Source organism: Juglans regia, chromosome 13, assembly GCF_001411555.2.
Source record: "Juglans regia cultivar Chandler chromosome 13, Walnut 2.0, whole genome shotgun sequence".
Taxonomy (NCBI): Eukaryota; Viridiplantae; Streptophyta; class Magnoliopsida; order Fagales; family Juglandaceae; genus Juglans; species Juglans regia.
In genome coordinates this window covers 1,603,778-1,623,180 of record NC_049913.1, presented here as the reverse complement: position 1 = coordinate 1,623,180, position 19,403 = coordinate 1,603,778, and the positions used below count along the sequence as shown (strand labels likewise).

General features: G+C 36.6%; 2 protein-coding genes across 5 annotated transcripts; one reads left to right on the top strand and one right to left on the bottom strand.

The window, feature by feature from the left end:
• Positions 1–621: 621 nt before the first annotated feature.
• On the top strand, positions 622–15,431 carry LOC108979730. Of its 4 annotated transcripts, none has more exons than XM_018950459.2 (18): positions 622–843; positions 1,234–1,296; positions 2,609–2,702; positions 2,886–2,989; positions 3,068–3,106; positions 3,789–3,872; positions 4,418–4,479; positions 6,895–6,997; positions 7,599–7,739; positions 9,997–10,065; positions 10,162–10,218; positions 10,347–10,610; positions 12,118–12,201; positions 12,331–12,441; positions 12,702–12,772; positions 13,998–14,216; positions 14,404–14,497; positions 14,816–15,431. In XM_018950459.2, the coding sequence occupies exons 3-18, from the start codon at positions 2,615–2,617 to the stop codon at positions 15,110–15,112; spliced, it is 1,887 nt and encodes a 628-aa protein (XP_018806004.1). In that variant the 5' UTR covers positions 622–843; positions 1,234–1,296; positions 2,609–2,614; the 3' UTR covers positions 15,113–15,431. The 4 variants fall into 4 exon arrangements, with proteins under 4 accessions (XP_018806004.1, XP_018806003.1, XP_018806001.1 ...); XM_018950458.2 differs by having other exon boundaries at positions 2,881–2,989; XM_018950456.2 differs by having other exon boundaries at positions 2,561–2,702; positions 2,881–2,989.
• Positions 15,432–15,729: 298 nt separating this feature from the next.
• Positions 15,730–18,192, bottom strand: LOC108979722 (LIM domain-containing protein WLIM1-like). The gene is made up of 5 exons (XM_018950448.2): positions 17,715–18,192; positions 16,814–16,910; positions 16,677–16,717; positions 16,439–16,522; positions 15,730–16,199 (listed from the first exon to the last, which is right to left on the bottom strand). The coding sequence occupies exons 1-5, from the start codon at positions 17,850–17,852 to the stop codon at positions 15,972–15,974; spliced, it is 588 nt and encodes a 195-aa protein (XP_018805993.1). The 5' UTR covers positions 17,853–18,192; the 3' UTR covers positions 15,730–15,971.
• Between the last annotated feature and the right edge of the window lie 1,211 nt (positions 18,193–19,403).

Here is a 19,403-nt window from a genome sequence, read left to right as displayed (position 1 = left end):
TATTTTAAAATTTAAAAAAATTAAGTTATTTATTTTTATTTTATATAAAAATTTAAAAAAATTATAATAATTATAAGAGATAAGATAAACAGTAAAAACAAAAGAAACTTCATGTTTTGCCTGAACGGAGCCCCCATTGCCTTGTTTGTTTTCCAAAAACATCTCATCTCATCTTATCTCATCATTACAACTTTCTCAAATTCCCACACAAAATAAAATAAACAATTCAACTTTTTCAAATCTAAAAATAACAATAATATTAAAAAATATATTTTAACAATATTTTATTCAACTTTTTAACTTTAATCTCAACTCATCTCATCTCATCTCATTTCATCTCTGAAAACAAACGGGCCGTTAGCCTTCTGTGGCGGTTAGTCTCGAGACTCCGAGAAGCCCCAAGTCAGAGATGCTGCATGTTTTTCCTGTGAAGAAAACAAATAATTAAAAGTTAATTACGTATTTTGTCCAATTGAATTGTGCCTCGTACCCCCACCATTTTTAAGGAAAATGTTTCATTATACATATGTACATGATTATCAGGAGTTAATAAATTAACAAAAACGAATGTAAAAGGCGAAAAAGTAACTCCTTCAGGATCCAGGTTAAATAATACAGACATTTCTTGCGGAGACCGTAGGTCGTTAGAGAGAGAGAGAGAGCGAGGGGGGTAAGAGAGAGCCGTTTGATCTTTGAACAGTGATGGCTCCCTCCATCTTCTAAGCAAAGCCAAATCAAACCAAAATTCTCCCTTTACTTTCTTACCTCTCTATTTCGATTCCTGCCATACCTGTTCGTTTTACTTTTGCCCCTTCCTATTCCGTTATCTGCGAAATCTCTCAGGTAAACCCTCTTTGCATACCGATAATTATTTGAAATTCCAAGTTATCAGTGAAATATTGTTCTCCATCAGTCATTTAATTCTGTTTCGGTTGATAGAAGATGATTTAACGGAATTTTCTTTGAGTTCAAACGTGTCAAGGGGGTGGGTATTTTTTTTTTTTTTCCTTAAATGCAGAAATCCAAGTTCTTTTTTGTACCTAAGTGGACGGATGTGCTTATTCCTACTTCAGCATCACTTTCCTAGTCTCCTGTTTTTGTTTGGATCAATGATTGACGAGAAGACCGTTTATTGTTTACGTTGGTGTACTTTGTGGTTCTCTTATTGTTTGGGATTGAATTATGTCGTCGGTTCTATTGGGTTTAACGATTGTGCTCTAAATTTTATTTCAGAGATGGATGAAACTTTAAACGACAATGAATCCTTGACGACTCGCATCCAACAGTTGGAACGTGGTATTTACACTTCTCTTAGTTTTTGGCTCAAATATGCCATCTTTTCGTGTCGAACGTATACTTTGAGTGACCATCCCATGTACTTACTAACTTCCTGTTTATATTCGTTTTCTTTTCCTATTTTTATTCACATTGATCGGTTTATTGAAACGAAGACATTTTATTTTGATCGGTAAATGAAGACATTTTATGAACTCATGTAATGCTTACTTTGCCTCTCATTTTGTGGAGCTTTTACTCGTTAGTAATTTTCAAGTGTAATTTTCTTGGGGGAATACTTTGTCCTGTTGTATACTTTTCCACCGTTTTCTTAATAAGACTTATATTACTTAGAACAGATTTTTTTTTTAACCCCTAGAATCAGCTGCTTCTTGTGTAAATTTCTCATCAGTTCGGTCAATTCATGTAGTTGAGTCGCACCAATCACCCACTGGAAACCTGATCTTACGTGATTAACATAGCTATAAAAATAAGTGGAATTCCCTTCTGTCCTGGTTAGATATACTAGTTTTTTCTTTTGATGTCGGGGAACCTCTCCAAGGCAGGGCCCTTCGGACCCACCCCTGCAGAGTAAACCCCAGTCCCATGCACCGTATCCTCGGAAGTTTCCCTACACAGAACTGGTTAAATCGCTGGCTTTTCACTAGGAGGTGTGACCCCAAATGATTGCTTGTACTCATGGACCTTGAAGGGAGTGATGCCCCAAGACCAAGGCATTCACCACGTGGGCTAACCCCTTGGGGTTTTGGTTAGATATATTAGTTTCACGTAGCCAACTGGAGATAGTGCTTCCTAGGGCACTATCTAAAGGTTTTTTTGATAAGTAAACGGTAGTATAAATAAGAATAGGCCAAGCCCAGGTATACAAGGTGGAATACAAGAGATAGGACCTATCTAGTTGCTAAAAAAGAAAGAAGAAAATTATGTACAGTTAGGCCATTAAAATCTACAGCACTAGCCCACAGAAGTAAAGGTTCGGCAAAATAAAATTCTAATATTGTCCGCTCCTTATCATCAAATGTCCACTCATTATGCTCCCGCCATATGCATCACATAATACAAATAGGAACCATCTTCCACACATCTTTGATTTGTGGAGCACCACCCGGCATTACCCAACAAGCCAATAACTCTACCACTGTAGCAGGCATGACCCAAATCAACCCTATTCGAATGAACACATTGCTCCACAGTGCTCTAGCTGTCTCACAATGTAGCATAAGATGCACTATCTAAAGTTGATCACTGGTTTTTCCACTACCAGATATACTTATTTCAACAAGATGTACTATATGGACCATTTCTCTTGTAGAGCGTGATGAATTGCGCAAGGATATTGAGCAATTGTGTATGCAACAAGCTGGACCTAGCTACCTTGCTGTGGCTACACGGATGCATTTTCAAAGGTATAATTTCTTTTTCTCATTCCAACAGGTCTATCTTCCCCTTATTCTCTTTCCCCATTTTCATCTTTTTCTTTGGTGGTGGGAATGGAAAAGGAGAGAAGAGGTGTCTGTAGCCTTCTTGTTGGTATTATTGAGTACACAATTAAAATATATTATAATAAAATTAATCCCCTATTAGGACAGCTGGCTTGGAGCAGGAGATTGAAAACTTGAAAAAGAAACTATCTACTTGCACAAGAGAGAATATAAATCTGCAAGAGGAGCTTTCAGAGGCCTACCGAATCAAAGTGAGATCTCTAAATTTTAATGTGTGCAACTTTCTTCACCTATGTTAAATGCTCATGAGCCTCCTTTGCTGTCCCCAGAGCCAACTTGCTGAGCTGCATGGTATGGAGGTCTCAAAGGTCTCTCTCTGTCTGTCTTTCCCTCCCCCTGCTGTATTCCTTTTAGAAATTGCATTAACTGGATATAATTGCATGGGAAGCTATTTTCCAACTCTTAACAAACTATTGCAAATTTTTACCTATCAAAAAAAAAAAAAAGCTATTGCAAACTTTCTGTATATGGTATTTTAGAGGAATTTGTTTTCTCGACAATTGAAGATTTTATGAAAAGGTGTAGCACAAGTATACAAGAGGACGAAAAAAAAAATTGTGTCAATTTATTTGCACTTCGTAAAGAATTTGTTATTTTACTGCCTTTACGTATTTTAGGATCTAGTTTGATCTGTTCTCACATTCCATAAGGGAAAATAGTGATGGGTATGCTATTATAACCAACCTCCAATCTTGTAGTTAGATTTCAGAAAAACTTATTCTACTTGTAAAAAAAAAAAAAAAGATTTCAGAAGTGCTTGTTGTTATAATCTTGGAAACAGCTGCTTCTGTTGGCAACAAAGTTTAACACAATCTTGAAAAGGAAAGACAAAGGCTTACCGCTTCTTGGAAGCTGGATGGATGATCTTTTCTATATAGTTGTATGCATCTTTAGGTTTTGTTTTGGCTTTCCAATACTCTGAAGTGTAACAATTTTTGACAGAAATAGATGAAACCACATTTTATTTTTTGTCTCACTTTCCTTCTTCAGAATATGGAAGCTGAGAAGCAGGTTAAATTTTTCCAAGGCTGTGTAGCTTCTGCTTTTGCTGAGAGGGACCATTCAATAATGGAGGTTATGACAGTATCTTTTTGTTAAGTTTGAGTTATTTTATACTACTTTGTAAGAGCTTTTCTGCTTTTAATAACTATAGAAGTTATGGAGAACAGGGAGAATATGAAGACCAATTTAAACACTACTCACTGCAATCGAGGCGAGCTACGGGCTTGAAACCAAATCTAAGTTTAAGAAAAGTAGGGAGTTGAAGAATCTTTCATGGGCAATTAACTACGATGCTAAGGGAGGTAGCTCAAGTCGAGGGAAGGGTAAAGGGAGGGCTTTGTGAGTTCGGGTTGAGGATTAGTTTTAAGGAATCTAGGGGAAGGGGTTAGGGAGGTGTAATGATAGTTTTTCAATTCAGGTTTGGTGTATTTTGGGTTGGTTTTTATGGGCTTTTGGGTCATTATGGGCTTTCTTGTATGGGCTAGGTGTTTTTCTTGTATACGTCCAGTATACTTGGTTACTCCTATTGATATATATATATATATATATAATATTTTTACTTATAAAAAAAAAAAAAACTATAGAAGTTTCTGAAGATGCTGTACTGCTTGTAACAGGCTGAGAAGGCCAAGGAGAAGGAGGAGATTATGTCACAGAGAATGGGCAATATTCAAATGAGGTATTTGTCAGTATTTTATTCCTTTGGGTGTTCATCTACTATCTGTACTCTTGGCACAAAATAGAAAACAATTAAGGATTTTTTTCATTTGTTATATTTATCTATAGATGAAAATTGATGGAAATTGCCAAGGGCCTGTGGCTTGATTGGCATAACCCCCAGTCTCCAAAAAGGACGTCTGAAGTTCGAAACCCCCCCTCCCCCTAATGTATAAAAAAAAAAAAATTGATGGAAATCACCTAAAAAGAAGCATTGTGCTGAAAAAAAATCTCATTTGAGAAGCAGATGATAGTAGAAGACAAAAGATGAGGAGATACTTATCGAAGTCTGAAATTGTTCCTGTGGGGGATGTTCAGAATTTATCAGACTTGGCTAATTTATTGCGTTGCAGAATTTCTTCTATGCCTTTGAGGTATCTTGGGCTTCTCTTTTAAAGCTGTCAACATATGGGATGGGGTGATTGAAAAAATTGAAAAGAGGTTAGCGGGTTGGAAGAGGATCTTCTTGTCTAAGGGGGGAAGACTAACTCTTATAAAGAGCACTTTGTCCAACCTGCCCACCTATTTCCTCTCTCTTTTTCCTCTTCCGGCAATAGTTGAAAAGAGGATTGAGAGTTTATTTCGAAATTTCTTATGGGGAGGCAATGGAGAGGATAAGAAGTTTCACTTGGTTAGTTGGAAGAAGGTTTGTCAACCACTGGATCGTGATGGTTTGGGGATTAAAGATTTAAGGGTTTTTAATAGAGCTTTACTTGGGAAATGGCTTTGGAGATATCAATTGGAGAGTAAAGCCCTTTGGAAAATGTGATAGAAGTGAAATATGGAAGTTTGTGGGGAGGTTGGTGTACTAATGCAGCTAGTGGAGCTTATGGGGTTAGTTTGTGGAAATTTATTAGAAAAGGATGGGATTCCTTCTCCAATAATTTCAGATTGAAGGTGGGAGCTGGAAAGAGGATTCTCTTTTGACATGATCTGTGGTGTGGGGATACTGCTCTCAAGCTGGAATTTCCTACCCTTTTCAGAATTGCTAGGGATCATAATGCAACTATTTATGATTCTTACTGCAGTAGTAACAACAAGGTTGAATGGAATATCATTTTTACAAGGGATGTTGATGACTAGGAAGTGGATGAAGTTAAGGCTCTGCTGGTTAAACTCTACAGTTCAAAGTTGGTGCTTGAAAGAGAGGATAGCATGGTGTGGATTCCTGCTGGAAATGCTAAGTTTTCGGTCTCTACTCATTACAGAATTTTGTCAAGCCTTAGTAATTGTGTTTTTCCTTGAAAAGTATTTGGAAAGTGAAAGTTCCCTCTTAAGGTTGCTTTTTTCTGTTGGGCGGCATATTTGGGTAAAGTATTGACTACTGGTAATCTTAGAAGGAGAGGTCTGTTTATTGCTGATTGGTGTGTTATGTGTAAAAGGGATGGAGAATCAGTAAATCACCTTTTTCTTCACTGCGAAGTGACAAGATTCTTGTGGAATGAGGTTTTGAGTTGGACAGGATTACATTGGGTAATGCCTAGAGAAGTGGTGGATCTGTTGGTAGGGTGGAAGGGTTTGAAGGGCTGTAAGAAGGCGGTGAGAGTTTGGAAGATGATTCCTCCTTGTCTTATGTGGTGCATTTGGCTTGAAAGAAATGGGAGATGCTTCGAAGATAAAGAACACTCATTGGGAGAGCTTAGAGATTTGTTCTTGAGTAGTTTGAGTTCTTGGGTTAAAGCTTTTGTAATGGAGGATAATTTTCTGCATTTGTTTTAGTTTTCTGGTGTTAGTTTCTTTTCGTTTTTGGAAGTTGTAGGTGTTTCCTTTGTATACGTCCTGTGTACTTGGGCTTATGCCTATTTCTTTGAATAAAATTATGACTTATAAAAAAAACAAAAATAGCAAACTATCAATGCTCTCGTGAAGGGGAGGAAAACTTATGCAATAAATATGTGTTGTGTGGTTTGAATTCATTTTATTTAGTAAGTGGATTTTACTGCATGATTTGGTAATTTCTTGTTCTCTCTGAGCGGGGGTATGATAATTTAATTTGTTTTCTAGTGTTTTAAAATTATGACTTATAAAAAAAAAACAAAAATAGCAAACTATCAATGCTCTCGTGAAGGGGAGGAAAACTTACGCAATAAATGTGTTGTGTGGTTTGAATTCATTTCATTTAGTAAGTGGATTTTACTGCATGATTTGGTAATTTCTTGTTCTCTCTGAGCGGGGGTATGATAATTTAATTTGTTTTCTAGTGTTTTCTTTTTTGTTCTTTTTTTCATCAAGGCAATAAGAAGGTCTTATTGTTGGATAACATTTTTTTAGACCTCTCAACCTGTGGATATCATTATGGAAGGCACCACAAGAATAATTTAGTTACTACTCGCTGTACTTCTCTAATGTTCTAATCTGCATGATCTTGGTGATGCAGGTTAGAGGAGCTCACCTCGGATTGTATTGGACAGAAGAAACTTAATGACGCATTTCGCATTGCTCTTGCAAAGGAAGAAGATCAGAATAAGACTTTCAAGAAGGTGATTTTCTTCTTCCCCTGCCCCCCAACACTCAGCTCCCAAATAATGAACCTATCTTTTTGGTATATCTTAGGTGATAGTAAGATTGTTAAAAGGCACACATAGGTTATGATATATTTGATTAAATTTTAAACGATCAACAACATACGTTCTCCCCTAATTATCGGTACTTAGAAGCCCTATGGTATATTGTTGAAAGACCTTACACAATCAGGGTAGCAATGTGATATTTCCCTGTTGAGTGCATGGCACTTGTCATCTATTTATTTTGCCTTCTTACTTAGTGTTATTGTTGAGACCAAGTTTTGAAACTTGATATGTTTTTTTCCTTTCGTCTTTTTTTTTTTGTAAGTAAAAGTAAAACTTTATTAATAGGAATAGACATAGCCAAAGTACATAGGAAGTATACACAGAAAATGCCTAAGTACCACTAAGCACTAGTGAGCGATACATGTCATTAAAACTGTCCTCATTACAAATAATGACCGAAGCCCAAGAAAGTAAAGTATTATAAAAGAATCTCTTCAGCTCATCCAAGGAACGCTTCCGGTCTTCAAAAGAATCTCTTTAGTTCATATGCATGTATGTTTACTTATGACAGGTTATTGATAAATTTTACAACATAAGGCTAAATTCTCTCAAAGGATTTGAGGATACAAGTTGGGATGAAAAGTCTGAATGTCTTTTGCATGATCCTCAAGAACTGTGGAGCTTTAATGATACATCCACTTCCAAATACATCGTAAGTTTTCATGGCTTTTAATTTTCCTTGAACCATCACAATCAATTATATAAGTTTCATCTTATGGCTGGATAGCATGATGGTAAATCTTATTTGTTGTAGTGAATGAGTAAAATATAAATTTCATCTCATTGTGTTGTTTGGATCTTTAGATCTGACTGCCTTTCATGCAAAAAAATGATTTGAAGGTACCTAATTTGTTGACCTGTGCCTAAACTAATAAGATCAACACCATCTTGTTTAATTATACTTGTAAACAATACTTTTTATGTATACCCCCTCTTGTTTTGGACTAGGAGTGAACCGGTATGAGAGAGCTGAAGCAAATCAAACTACGTAAACCTTGTCAGAAACAAAACACAAAATTTTCTGCAACATACGGGTCCAAAATTAGGGTTTAGAATTATCATTATTATTTTTAGTATTTTTATTATTTTTAAGATCTGTTTTGAGATGGTGATAGTATTGGATTGGGTTCCTTCCACAGTCTACACCCTTATATCCTATTTGATTTCCTAATTTGAATAGTTTCCTAATTGGAAACCAATTCACACGTCAAAAACTCTCTCATAAATCCTCTCTTTTCCTTATAATATTCCCTTCAGTAAACTCACAGAACCCCCACGGCCAGAACCTTCCCATGTGAAAACCAAAATTTCCCTACCCATACAGCCACCCCACCAGAAACCACCACAGAAGACGCCGCCGGTAAGTCTTGCTCCCCTCGCGACGTGCATCGACTCCTAAACCCCCCTTTGCCGCTCTCTCTCCATTGTCAACAACCAAACAGGCCTTGTGTGTTCTGCTCAATCCACCTTTGACTGCAGAGGACGTCGGAGCACCAACCAGACTGCCCAGACACTGCCGACCCAGCCACCTGAACTCAGACACGCATCCCTCCTCCCTCGAGGGGCCCTCTAGTTGTGCCGCAATGACTCCCAACTGCCAGAGCCACTGTCACGTACAGCCTCCTTTCTTGGTCACGATCTACAACGTGAGATTGTGGAAGTAGCGCCAAGAAATGATGATTTGGTGGGTACAGAGCGGTAGTGCCATGAGTAGAATAAATTTCCAAAGGCTTCGTGTATGATTTAGACATTTAAGCAGTGTTGGTATCACATAGAACTAGCTTATGTCATTTCTTTTATTTTTCAGCTGTTATGAGAGACTGTCATGCTAGATAAGTCTTATGATCCAATAAATGAAGTATTTTTATGAGACTGAATCTCTTTACCGGGCATTATGTTATGAATGTACATAACATTCCTGACCTATGGGAAGGGTTGTTTCATTTTCACCTGATAAAGTCCAAATTACTCGAGTTAGCACAAGGATCCTAGCGTAAAGATATAGGTTTGACTTTTCAAGAATACCGCCATTAGACAAAATTCCAATAAACTTGTTGTAAATTGTGTCAAATTCCAATAAATCCCACATTGAAGAATAAAGAAAGTCATAATGTGCATAGTTGCTATATATAGATGGTAATCCTGCATCAGACAAAGAAAGCGATAAATTGTACTTCAAGTCCCATATATAAATATTGGTACCAATAGTTCGGTGACTTCAGTTCAAATAGAGGATTTGGGTCAAGTGGAGTTTGTGCTCAAATGGGGTTTTGTCCCAAAGTAATGTCTTCGATCTAAGGTGTTCTTTTGATGTGGAGGAGGTTTGGTTAGAAGAAGTCTTTTAGAAGAATGAACGAGTTTTTTTCAAAGAGCTAGCTTTTGATATTTTGAGGCTTTGGGTGTATTGAGGGCTACCACCATCGTACTCCATATTATGTTATTGGAATGTCTCCTCGATCATCTCTATTTGTGGACTTGTGCATGTATCGAACTATGTAAATATTATATTTCTCTACTTCTTTGTCATCTAAAATCTTAAATTTATTATATGGAAAACATTGCTATCTTGGAAATTATGAATTAGATCCACAACAGACTTATCTCAATATCATGCTATAAAAACCAATCCAAATTTCGCTACTAGGATTCAAAACCTAATTTTTTCTGAAACCCAGGAGAACTGCTTATTGAAATTATCAACTGGCTTGTATGAATACTGCATTGTTATGTACAGGTTAGATGTGAAACACTAATTTAATTGATTTGCCTTTACCCTTTGTGAGTTGAGAAGTGTACATTGTCTGCTCATCTTGGTTGCCAAGTTGAATCTGATAGTTTAAATGCAAAAGTGGTCATTTTATCATTGAGATATATTCATCTGCAACTCGAATAACTTATCGCTCAGACAGAGTGCGTTAGAAGAAGAGCTGGAGACGATGAAGAAATCGGTGGATAATCTTCAAAATAAGCTTCGGATGGTATGGCTTTAGTTCTGCTTCATTATGGCCTTTTAAGTCGCAAACTAAATAACTGTTCATGTATTAATCAAATATATACTTTCTTGTTGTCGATAGGGGTTGGACATCGAAAATCATCTAAAGGGAAAAGTTCGTGAATTGGAAAAGAAGAAAGTGAGCTCTTCACTGTCTGAAGATTCAACTACCTTTTTTGAATTCCAGAAAAGACTGAAAGAAAAATAACACGATATTATATCCCAATCTCTTTTGTTTATTTTTTAACCTAATTTCCTTACATGCAGATAGTTACAGACAAAATGATCAAGAATGGGATAGCGGAGCTGTATCAATACCATTCTCAGCAAAGAGTTCATGTCATGAATTTACTTGACGAGGGAAGATTTCATATGAAGTCAATTGTCGATGCGATAGAGAAAAAGATTAGACAATTTGAAGTGAGAAAAGTACAAAGTTCAGGGCCTTCTCAAGAAGATGAAAAACGAGATGAATACGAATGTCGAGATGTACATATGACCTCTGAGGCTGTCTTTGACTTGCTATCTAAGGTTTGTTCACTGAGGTTTCGTGTGCATGACGTATATTTGCTTTTATTTACTACATAAATTTTGTATTGCTTGATTTTTTTAAAAAACTTTTGCTTATCACATGAGAATGACTAGGGAGGGCTACCTATATAACACTACAAGTATTCATCCTGTCTCATTCATATTGATTTAGGCTTAACATATTACATAGTGCACATACCTGTGGTGGTGCTTTTTATGTAGATAGCTGGATGATTGGCAAAACATCTAACTATGTAACGCCCTAATGGAAGGTTCAAACGACATGGCCTATACTTCAAAAGGACTAGTCAATGATACAATTGGAGCCCTATTGGAATCTTATAAAGAGCAAGAATTTTTCATTCCCAAGTAATGTGGGATCCCATACACCATCTACTATTATCCTTATCATATGGGGTATTACAATCTCCTCCTTTAAATTCCCGACGTCTTTGTCGGGCCCATCCGTCGTAGGTGGCACGGCTCAAGTCCCACATTTCTAGTTGGGATATGCTCTGATACCATTTGTAACATCCTAATAGAAGGCCCAAACCACATGATCTATACTCTAAAATGACTAGTCAATGATACAATTGGAGCCTTATTAAAATCTTTTAAAGAGCAAGAACTTCTCATTTTCAAGTAATGTGTGATTCCATACACTACCTACCCTTATCCTTATCGGGTATCACAAATTAATTATAGATAATCTAAACCATTAATTGTGTGAAGATGCCTTGATAGTCCATATAAAACAGGTAGAAGCCTCATTGAGACACAAGGTCTTTTGTCCTTTCCAATGCTTTGACATTGGATATCTTTGTGGACTTTCATGTAAAAAGTCCGTAGTGTATTTTCTTGCAAAGACTTTTGAAGTGAAGAAACTGGGAATCACACGGAAAATCTAGGACTAGGAGCAGCTTAGCTTTCCACCAAGTGTGAAAATTTTGTGTGTGTGTGTGTGTGTGTGTGTGTGTGTTCTCCCCACCCCCCACACCACAACACACCGAGTTAAAGCATGAAAAATTATAATAGGACAGTGTTTAGGAGTATTTTCACTTTCATAGTCCAAATTTGCCCTCCTTCAAAATGAGTTGAAGGGCATGTGTTTCACCTGAAGGAAAGAATTGAGGATTTGTTGGGTATAACCCGTGTTTAGTGGAATGTACTCAGAATTTCTATATCATATCACTTGGATCTATTAGTGTGCTGATAAGTTTAATCCAAGTGATCAAGAATATTTCCATTACTTAAGTGACATTGGGGATAAATAAAAATCAAAGTTGCCTGCCTTTGAGAAAGTGAGAATTCTGATCAAAAGGAAGAAAGGAGAGACAAGGCTGTGCGGCTCCCTATCTTCTATGTATTCTATCTGACTTTGAGAACTGGTGTTTACAATATTATTTCAAGTCGAGTTAAGGTTTAATCATTATGTATAACCTCATAAGAATGTTGACCATATTTTCTTGTTACTTATAATTTTAATACCAGTTTATACCTTGTTCAGAGGAATGGTCCAGACTTGCTGGATATTGTGGCTGATGGGAAAGGTGGTGCCTCCAAAGTCCTTGCACAGGCATTGCAAGAGAAGGTTTTTTAAGTCTCTCTTCTCTCTCTCTCTCCACCTGCTTTTCTGTTTATTGTTTTCCTTTGCAGTGTGCACTGTGAGCTTTGGATAGGTTGTGTATTCTTTTTTTCTCAAGTATTAAATCTTTATCAGGTTGCAGCATTGTTGCTTTTATCACAGCAGGAAGAAAGACATTTACTGGAGAGAAATGTAAATGGAGCTCTTCAAAGGAAAATCGAGGAGCTACAGAGAAATTTATTACAGGTAATTTCAGAAATCAGAAGTACTTGTTTCTGCACTTCAGTTCCATGTTGAAAAAAAAGGACATTTATGTGGTTCTAGGCAGAAAATATTTGAGTCCGGAACTTAGCTTCTAAAATTGTAGTTAGCTATGCCATTATGTACATGAAGTCTTTGGTTTCTTGTTCAAAATTAAATTGCTTTCACCTTATCTTTAGTGTGCTATGGACTGAGCATGGCTAGCTTTCAACTATTGTAGCTTTGCAATTTTTTTATTGGCCCAGGTTACCAATGAAAAGGTCAAAGCTCTCATGGACTTTGCACAACTAAAGCAGGAATATCAACTATTTCAGGAGTACGTTCTTTTTTCTATCATATAAGTTGTTTTTTTGTCTTTACTTATAAAAAAAGTTATTTTTTTGTTTTTTTGTCTTTACTTATAAAAAAAAGTTATTTTTTTGTCTACTATGACTACTTTTGTTTTCCTGTCAAAAGAACATCTAAAATTTCACCATCACTATTTCTCTCTTGGAGCTTGGTGTACATCAATAATAGTTGTTGAAACCTCCTATCTTGATGAATTACATTTATTGATGATGCGTCAATAAGATCAAATGTTGTGTCTTTTGAGCTAATATGTGATCATAACTGAATGTCCTGTACTTCAATCTTTTAGCCACTAACATCACAATAATCGAATAGAGTAGTTTTCCATCTACAGTAATTTTTTTCTCAACTTCTTCCCTAACACACTACTCTTCTCGACTCATTTTATTTCATCTTTTCATTAGAATATATGATTGTAATTCAAATAAAGAATAGTTTAACTTAAAAAAATACATAAAAAAAAGAACATCAAATTCAATATTTATATATATATTTAAGGTGAGACCCACATTTACACAAACTAATAAAACTTTCATCTTTCCATTTTTCACTTTTCATTAAAAATTTCCCAACATTTTACGACAAAACATCCCCTTAAAGTACGGGCCTTGGGGTATTGTCCTTGAATTTTGTATGAAAGGCTCAAGGCATTCCTTGGCAACCTAACGTGACAGTGGAACATATAGGAGAACAGAGAAAGAATGGACTTTTTCAACACGTTCAAATATTGCTCTCTCTCCCTCTCTCTCACAGCCTCATGCTACTTAAATTGAACTTTTATTAGATCCTTTTAATTGTATAAATACCAAGTTGAAGTCTTTCTTTTTGTCTCTTAAGTTGTTTTATCAATTACTTAAGTGGCTTCTGTTGTAGATTCTCTTTCATCAAGCCATACATATTTATATATCACATTGTATAAACCTCTTGATTGTATTGTTATGAGAAAACAGAGCTCCACCATTATGAAGGAAGAAACCCAATCACTCTTCCTATGATCTTTCTAACTGATAATTTTGGGTATTGTTTGTCAGCTTCTTGTAGATTTGTTCTATAGGTGCTTTTTTTGTGACACTTCTTTGTTTCCTTTGCCGCTTTGCTTGTTGAAAGATTTTCTGCACCTTTGGCAATAGTTGGTTTTACTGCTTGATGACTTATGACCGTAGTACTTGAGCAGATCTGATGCATTTATGCAGGAAAATTGGTAAGGAGACTAAAGAAGGAAAAGGTCTGGCTGGTATTGGGGGACTAAAACTTTTAACTCATGAAAGAGATGGTAAGTTAAAAAACTTGCTAAAGAGAACATATCTGAGACGTTGGATTGGCACACTAGATGTTAGTGGTGATGATGCTGAAGCTTACCAGAATAATGAAGGCAAATTCTTCAGCAAAAGGAATAGCATGGACTTTGCCAGGTTAGTGAAAATATTTGGCACTTTCTTTTGCACTGCATGAATGCATGACTGAAGATGTGTGATTCTCATGTATGCAAAATGGTATTCCATAATTTGTCTGCTAATTAATCGGTAAGAATTTAATTTAAAAGAGTATGCCTTTTCTTTATTTTTCATTTACATTATTTTACTTCTTCAACTCTTTCAGAATGAAAATTGAACATGCAACTCTTAAGGAAAGCATGGAGAGTATGGAGCATCTGACATCTTCGATTCATAGGCTCCGCCTCTCTCTTTTGAAGGTATAACTCTGTCATATATTCCTACAATTGTTACTGCAAAGAATGGGATGAGCAATTTCTTTGCTCTTTGGAGCTGGGGCCAGGGATGTGTTAAATATTTTGAATAGTGATCTGGTTCAAGGGTTCCTTACTTTTTGATGGATACCTTTTCATTTCGTTTACCTTGTGGTCAAAAGAGTATCATAACGTAGTTCGCCCACCTGATAGCTTGGAATTTCTCATGTCCGTTGATTAAAAGCTAGCAGAGTGATTCTAACTAATAACTATCGGGGTCTAAAATTGATAGCCCATTTGCTTGTGCTATAATCTATGTTGTAGGCCAAGGAATCAGTTTTGGAAGGTACAGTTACTAACGTTTCAGAAACTCTAGATGATGTTATTAATGAAGCAAAACTTGTCAAGATTGCCCTTGGCAGCTCGCTACCCATCAGTTGGTCAGCTGAGGCTGATGTTGGTTCCATTTATGAAAGCATCGGCAATGATCCCAAAGAGATTTATGGGGAATCTAGCAGTGAGAAGATAGATTCTGTTTCTGCTGCAGGATTTGAGATGGTGGAGCTCCTCATACTTGCAGCTCAGATATTGAAGGACAACACAATGAAAAGTGGTTGCTGAGACACAAGCTGATTGAGCTCTGATAACGCATGGTCTTGGTTCTGGGCAAGATTTGGCACCAGTTAATTGTTATTGAATGCACTGCGAAGGCTGAGGAGGTGGGTAAAATGAGTATTGATTGGTTGAATGCGGGAGGAAAGCGATATGTATGCTGTGTGACAATGGGACAAAAGGAAAATATGTTCAGTAAAATGTGAAGGTTCTTGCAGTAACTTGTGATTGTATATGAACTAACGTATTTCTTAGAAAAAATCCCCCTGAACTTTCACTGGGGAATGTTTATCAGTTCAGTTAATGTATAGTACTGTTTAATTGTGTTCATATTATGAATTGAACCCATGGTTGATTACTGGGAACCAGGACTTCTGAAGTAGGGAACTACCATAGCACTTCTGGAAATAATTAGTAGGTACTTCATATGCATTTTGGTTTTAGGTTGTACGTGTTCATATGATCGGTTATGGACCAATCTAAGAAAAATAACTCAAGAGTAAAAAAAAAGTACGTACAGGAAGGTAATCTGATATCATCAGGAAATGTTGAATTTCACAGAAAACATTGATTATTCGACAGATGGAAAAACCAAATATACCAGAAAGAAAAATTATTCGTTGATGGGACACTTCAAGCCACTGAAAAACTTCATATGGTATGAGATGCTGAAAGCAGGAAACAAAGTCACCAAACGGCACTTTATATGAGAGAACTCACGTGATCGTACAGAAACAAATCTCCAATAGTACATCCGAATACCCACAACTTCTATAACAAAGTTCATAAATTGGACCTTATTTTACAAACAAGACAGAATTATAAACCATAAAGGGGGGTGCTACGTGAGAATTCGTTGAAGTTGGGTTTATGATTCAGCAGCAATTTCCATGGCAGAGGCGCTCTCGGTCAACGGATTATTTTCACGGTCGCTCTCAAGCTGGCTGTAGTTCCCTTTCTCCTTGAAGAGTTGGATGTGGTGGTGTTTGCAATAGAGCTTTCCTTCATGAGCAATGTAGTTAGATGGGCTTATGGTGCAACCTCCATGCGTGCATTTGAAGCAGCTCCTATGGTATGGGGTCCCATTAACCGATACCTTCAACGACATAAAACATCATTATTTCTTCAGATGTGATGAATCGGTAATACATTTTTACAGTATAATATAGGTTATAGATTCCACAGTTGGTTGGTGATTGAAGATCAGAATTCATATCCTGAAATCCTGAAAACCCTCGAGTTACTGCTAAAATTGTTCACAAGCATTTGGAGTTTAATCACAAAGGCTGCTACTTCTTGGATTCTGTCCTTATAAATGTATGCTATGGTTGTTACCTTCTCAATCGGGTAAACGGTCTTGTTGCACCCCACACATTTCTCTCTGGTGCCAGCAAACATGTTGGAGACTGCCTTAGCATTCTGTTTAACAGCCAGTTCATGTTAGCAGCAAGGTCCTAGATTTTTTATTTTTTTTATTTTTCCATACAGAAATTGGTAAACTTGCTACGGTGAAATAAAAGTTTAGGTTCTTTTCTGAATGATTAAGATGACAATATTGTTTCTTAAGAGTTACCTCGTCGAGATGTTTTTCTGGTTTCAAGATTTTGGGTGTTCCTAAAAGAATGTTAAGAGAGCAGAACGCTGAGTATCGTAATAACATAGTGCGGGGGAGTGGAATTTATTTGAATCCAGAAAAGAACATGCATTTACCCTCGAAGCTCTTGTCCAGGCTGCCTGTTCGCTTGAAGAGTTGATCATAATGAGGCCTGCAGTATAGGACCCCCTCGAAAGAACAATAGTTGCTGAGCTGCAAATGGAGAAAACAGCAAAATGAATTATTCTTGAGAACAATGGGTTGGCTCCAACGATTGAGCAACAGTTTTACAGGATTGGCCAAACTACTTTTTCCCATAAACAATCTCAGACCTACTTGAGCCTGGTAATTCTTGGTAGAGTTGTTTTGAAAGTGTACAGTTATGAAAGTGTACAGTCGGTAATTGGGTCAATGATATCTATCATTTTCTCACATATTCAGGCAAGATAGAGCTGGAGATGCGCTTTCTTGATAATCTATTATACTCTAGTCCTCAGAAATTAGTGATAGAAATTTAGAATGAAATGAAGAAGAGAAGTGATTGAGGACTATATATAGAGATGGGATCAATATATAGAGATGGGATCAAATAAATATCTTAAAAATTAAATCCTTAACATGATAAATATTTTGATAATCATGAAAATCAAGTTTTTTTTATGAAGATAATAATCAAATGAAATTCCTGGTTTGAATGGGGTGAGTTATGCTTGCATCGATTGCTATCAATGACTAATCCGTTGTAGACATCATGGGTTCAAGGTACATGCACAAAAAATGGGAAAAAATGGACACATGATCCATTCAAGAACACGATGACAATAAATTATGTCCACGTTCATTTTCATGGTTACTTATCAGCGAACAAAACAACAACAATAATTTTCATTCATATATATAGAGTTTCCTGGGAACAAATTTAAAAAAAAAAACAAAAATGCCCGCTTAAGATAGATCATAATAAACACGCAGACGCACATCGAAGATCTGGATGCATAGCTAACTAGAGTTAAGTACCTTAAGGGTGCCCCTGCAATGATGACATCGGAAGCAGGCTTTGTGGTACACACGGTTATCTGCAGCTAACTTATCGACCAAATACACGGTCTTGTCGCAGGCGGTGCACTTCTGTGTGGTTCCTGCAAAGGTGGCCATTGCAGCTTCCTATCCAACCCCAACACAGTCACCAATCCTATAGCTCAGGGAGGACTAGCAAGAACAGTAGCCTTATTATATTTTTGCTCCTATTTTATCTTCCTATTTTGTTATTTGGCTGCTTGCTTTATCTCTCTCTCTCTCTCTCTCCGAATACCTCTTTATCAATAGCTAGAGATCTAGGAAGACAACCGGAGGAGGAGTTGAAAAGCAGTGAGAGAGAGAATTATGGGTTGCAGTGAATTGCGGGTGACATGAAACCAAATTTATAGACTCATTTGATGGGAGAATGGCCTTTAGCAATCATGTTGTCCGAAATTAAAGTAACTCGGTACCAAACATCCTATGTTCATGACATCCCCTCCCTCCCCAAACTTTTTCTTTTCCCTTTTCGATTTACATGAAGTTTTAAACTTTTTTATGTGCTGAAATTGTGGTGACTATTAAAATTCCATGGTAGCTTTTAATTGTCATCATGAGAACATGCCTTTGGTTAATACGAATTGTTAAAAAAATAATAAGAAGATTAGAGAGCTCCCCTGTCTAATCAAGTGAGTAAAAGAAGATTAGGGAGCTGAATCATCATGAGACTTCATTGCTTTTATGGGTAAAAAAAATTCTCTTTTCCGCTGAAGGTGGTGGGTCTAAGGCGCTGTTGATTACTGAATTTCATCATCGCGTGCCCATCTTTTGATTCCCATAGTTTCCTTCTTTCTTACTGCTATATGATTTGGAGTATTATTTATTCTTTTTATAAATGTGTTCATGCTTTTTTCTCGCTTCTTTTTTTAATTTTTTCGGTTCTTCATTATGGGTTCTCATAATTAAGGTGTACTAAAAAGGAGAGAGAGAGAGAGAGAGAGAGAAGGGTATACCGTCTAGCACAATTCTCTGGCACAACAAGGGGTCCATTATACGATTAAGGCCCAGTGATGTATTCTTGGAAAGCGGTGATAATAGACATATACCAGACCCAAGTTCAAATGAAATTCCATTTAACAGTTCCTCCTCCCTGCCTTTTTCTACCATCTCTTTATTAACAAATTGTACTCCTTTATTCAACTTCTAGAAAATCAAAGAAGAAACCCTAATGGGATATTTTTATAAAATGACAGGAATGACGAAGATTCTAATTAATTATTTATGCTTAAGAGTGTCAAGAGGACATTTGGTGCAGAGGTTTGTTTCTTGTTTTGGTTGGAGGAGGTCTTGATTCTCGAAATGCCTTAATTGTCTTTTGGGTTGTATGACTTTTACGATTCAAGTGAACCAACATGTTTCTGAATCGAGAATGACATGTTGGATTGGATCAATTTTTACTTCTACATACCTCGACTTGACATGAATGTGATAGGAGTTCAGGAATCCTATTTTTATTTTTTTTAAGGAATAAAATAATTTTTTTTAAGGAATAAAATAATTCATTTGCTTTCTTGAAACCCCCTAAATTTTGCAGAGTGAATCTCAAAAGATATGAAGAAGATCACCCACCAAGCTGTACAAGCAACTTTCATCGAATGATTTTCCCTAGAATCCTATGTATCCATGAGA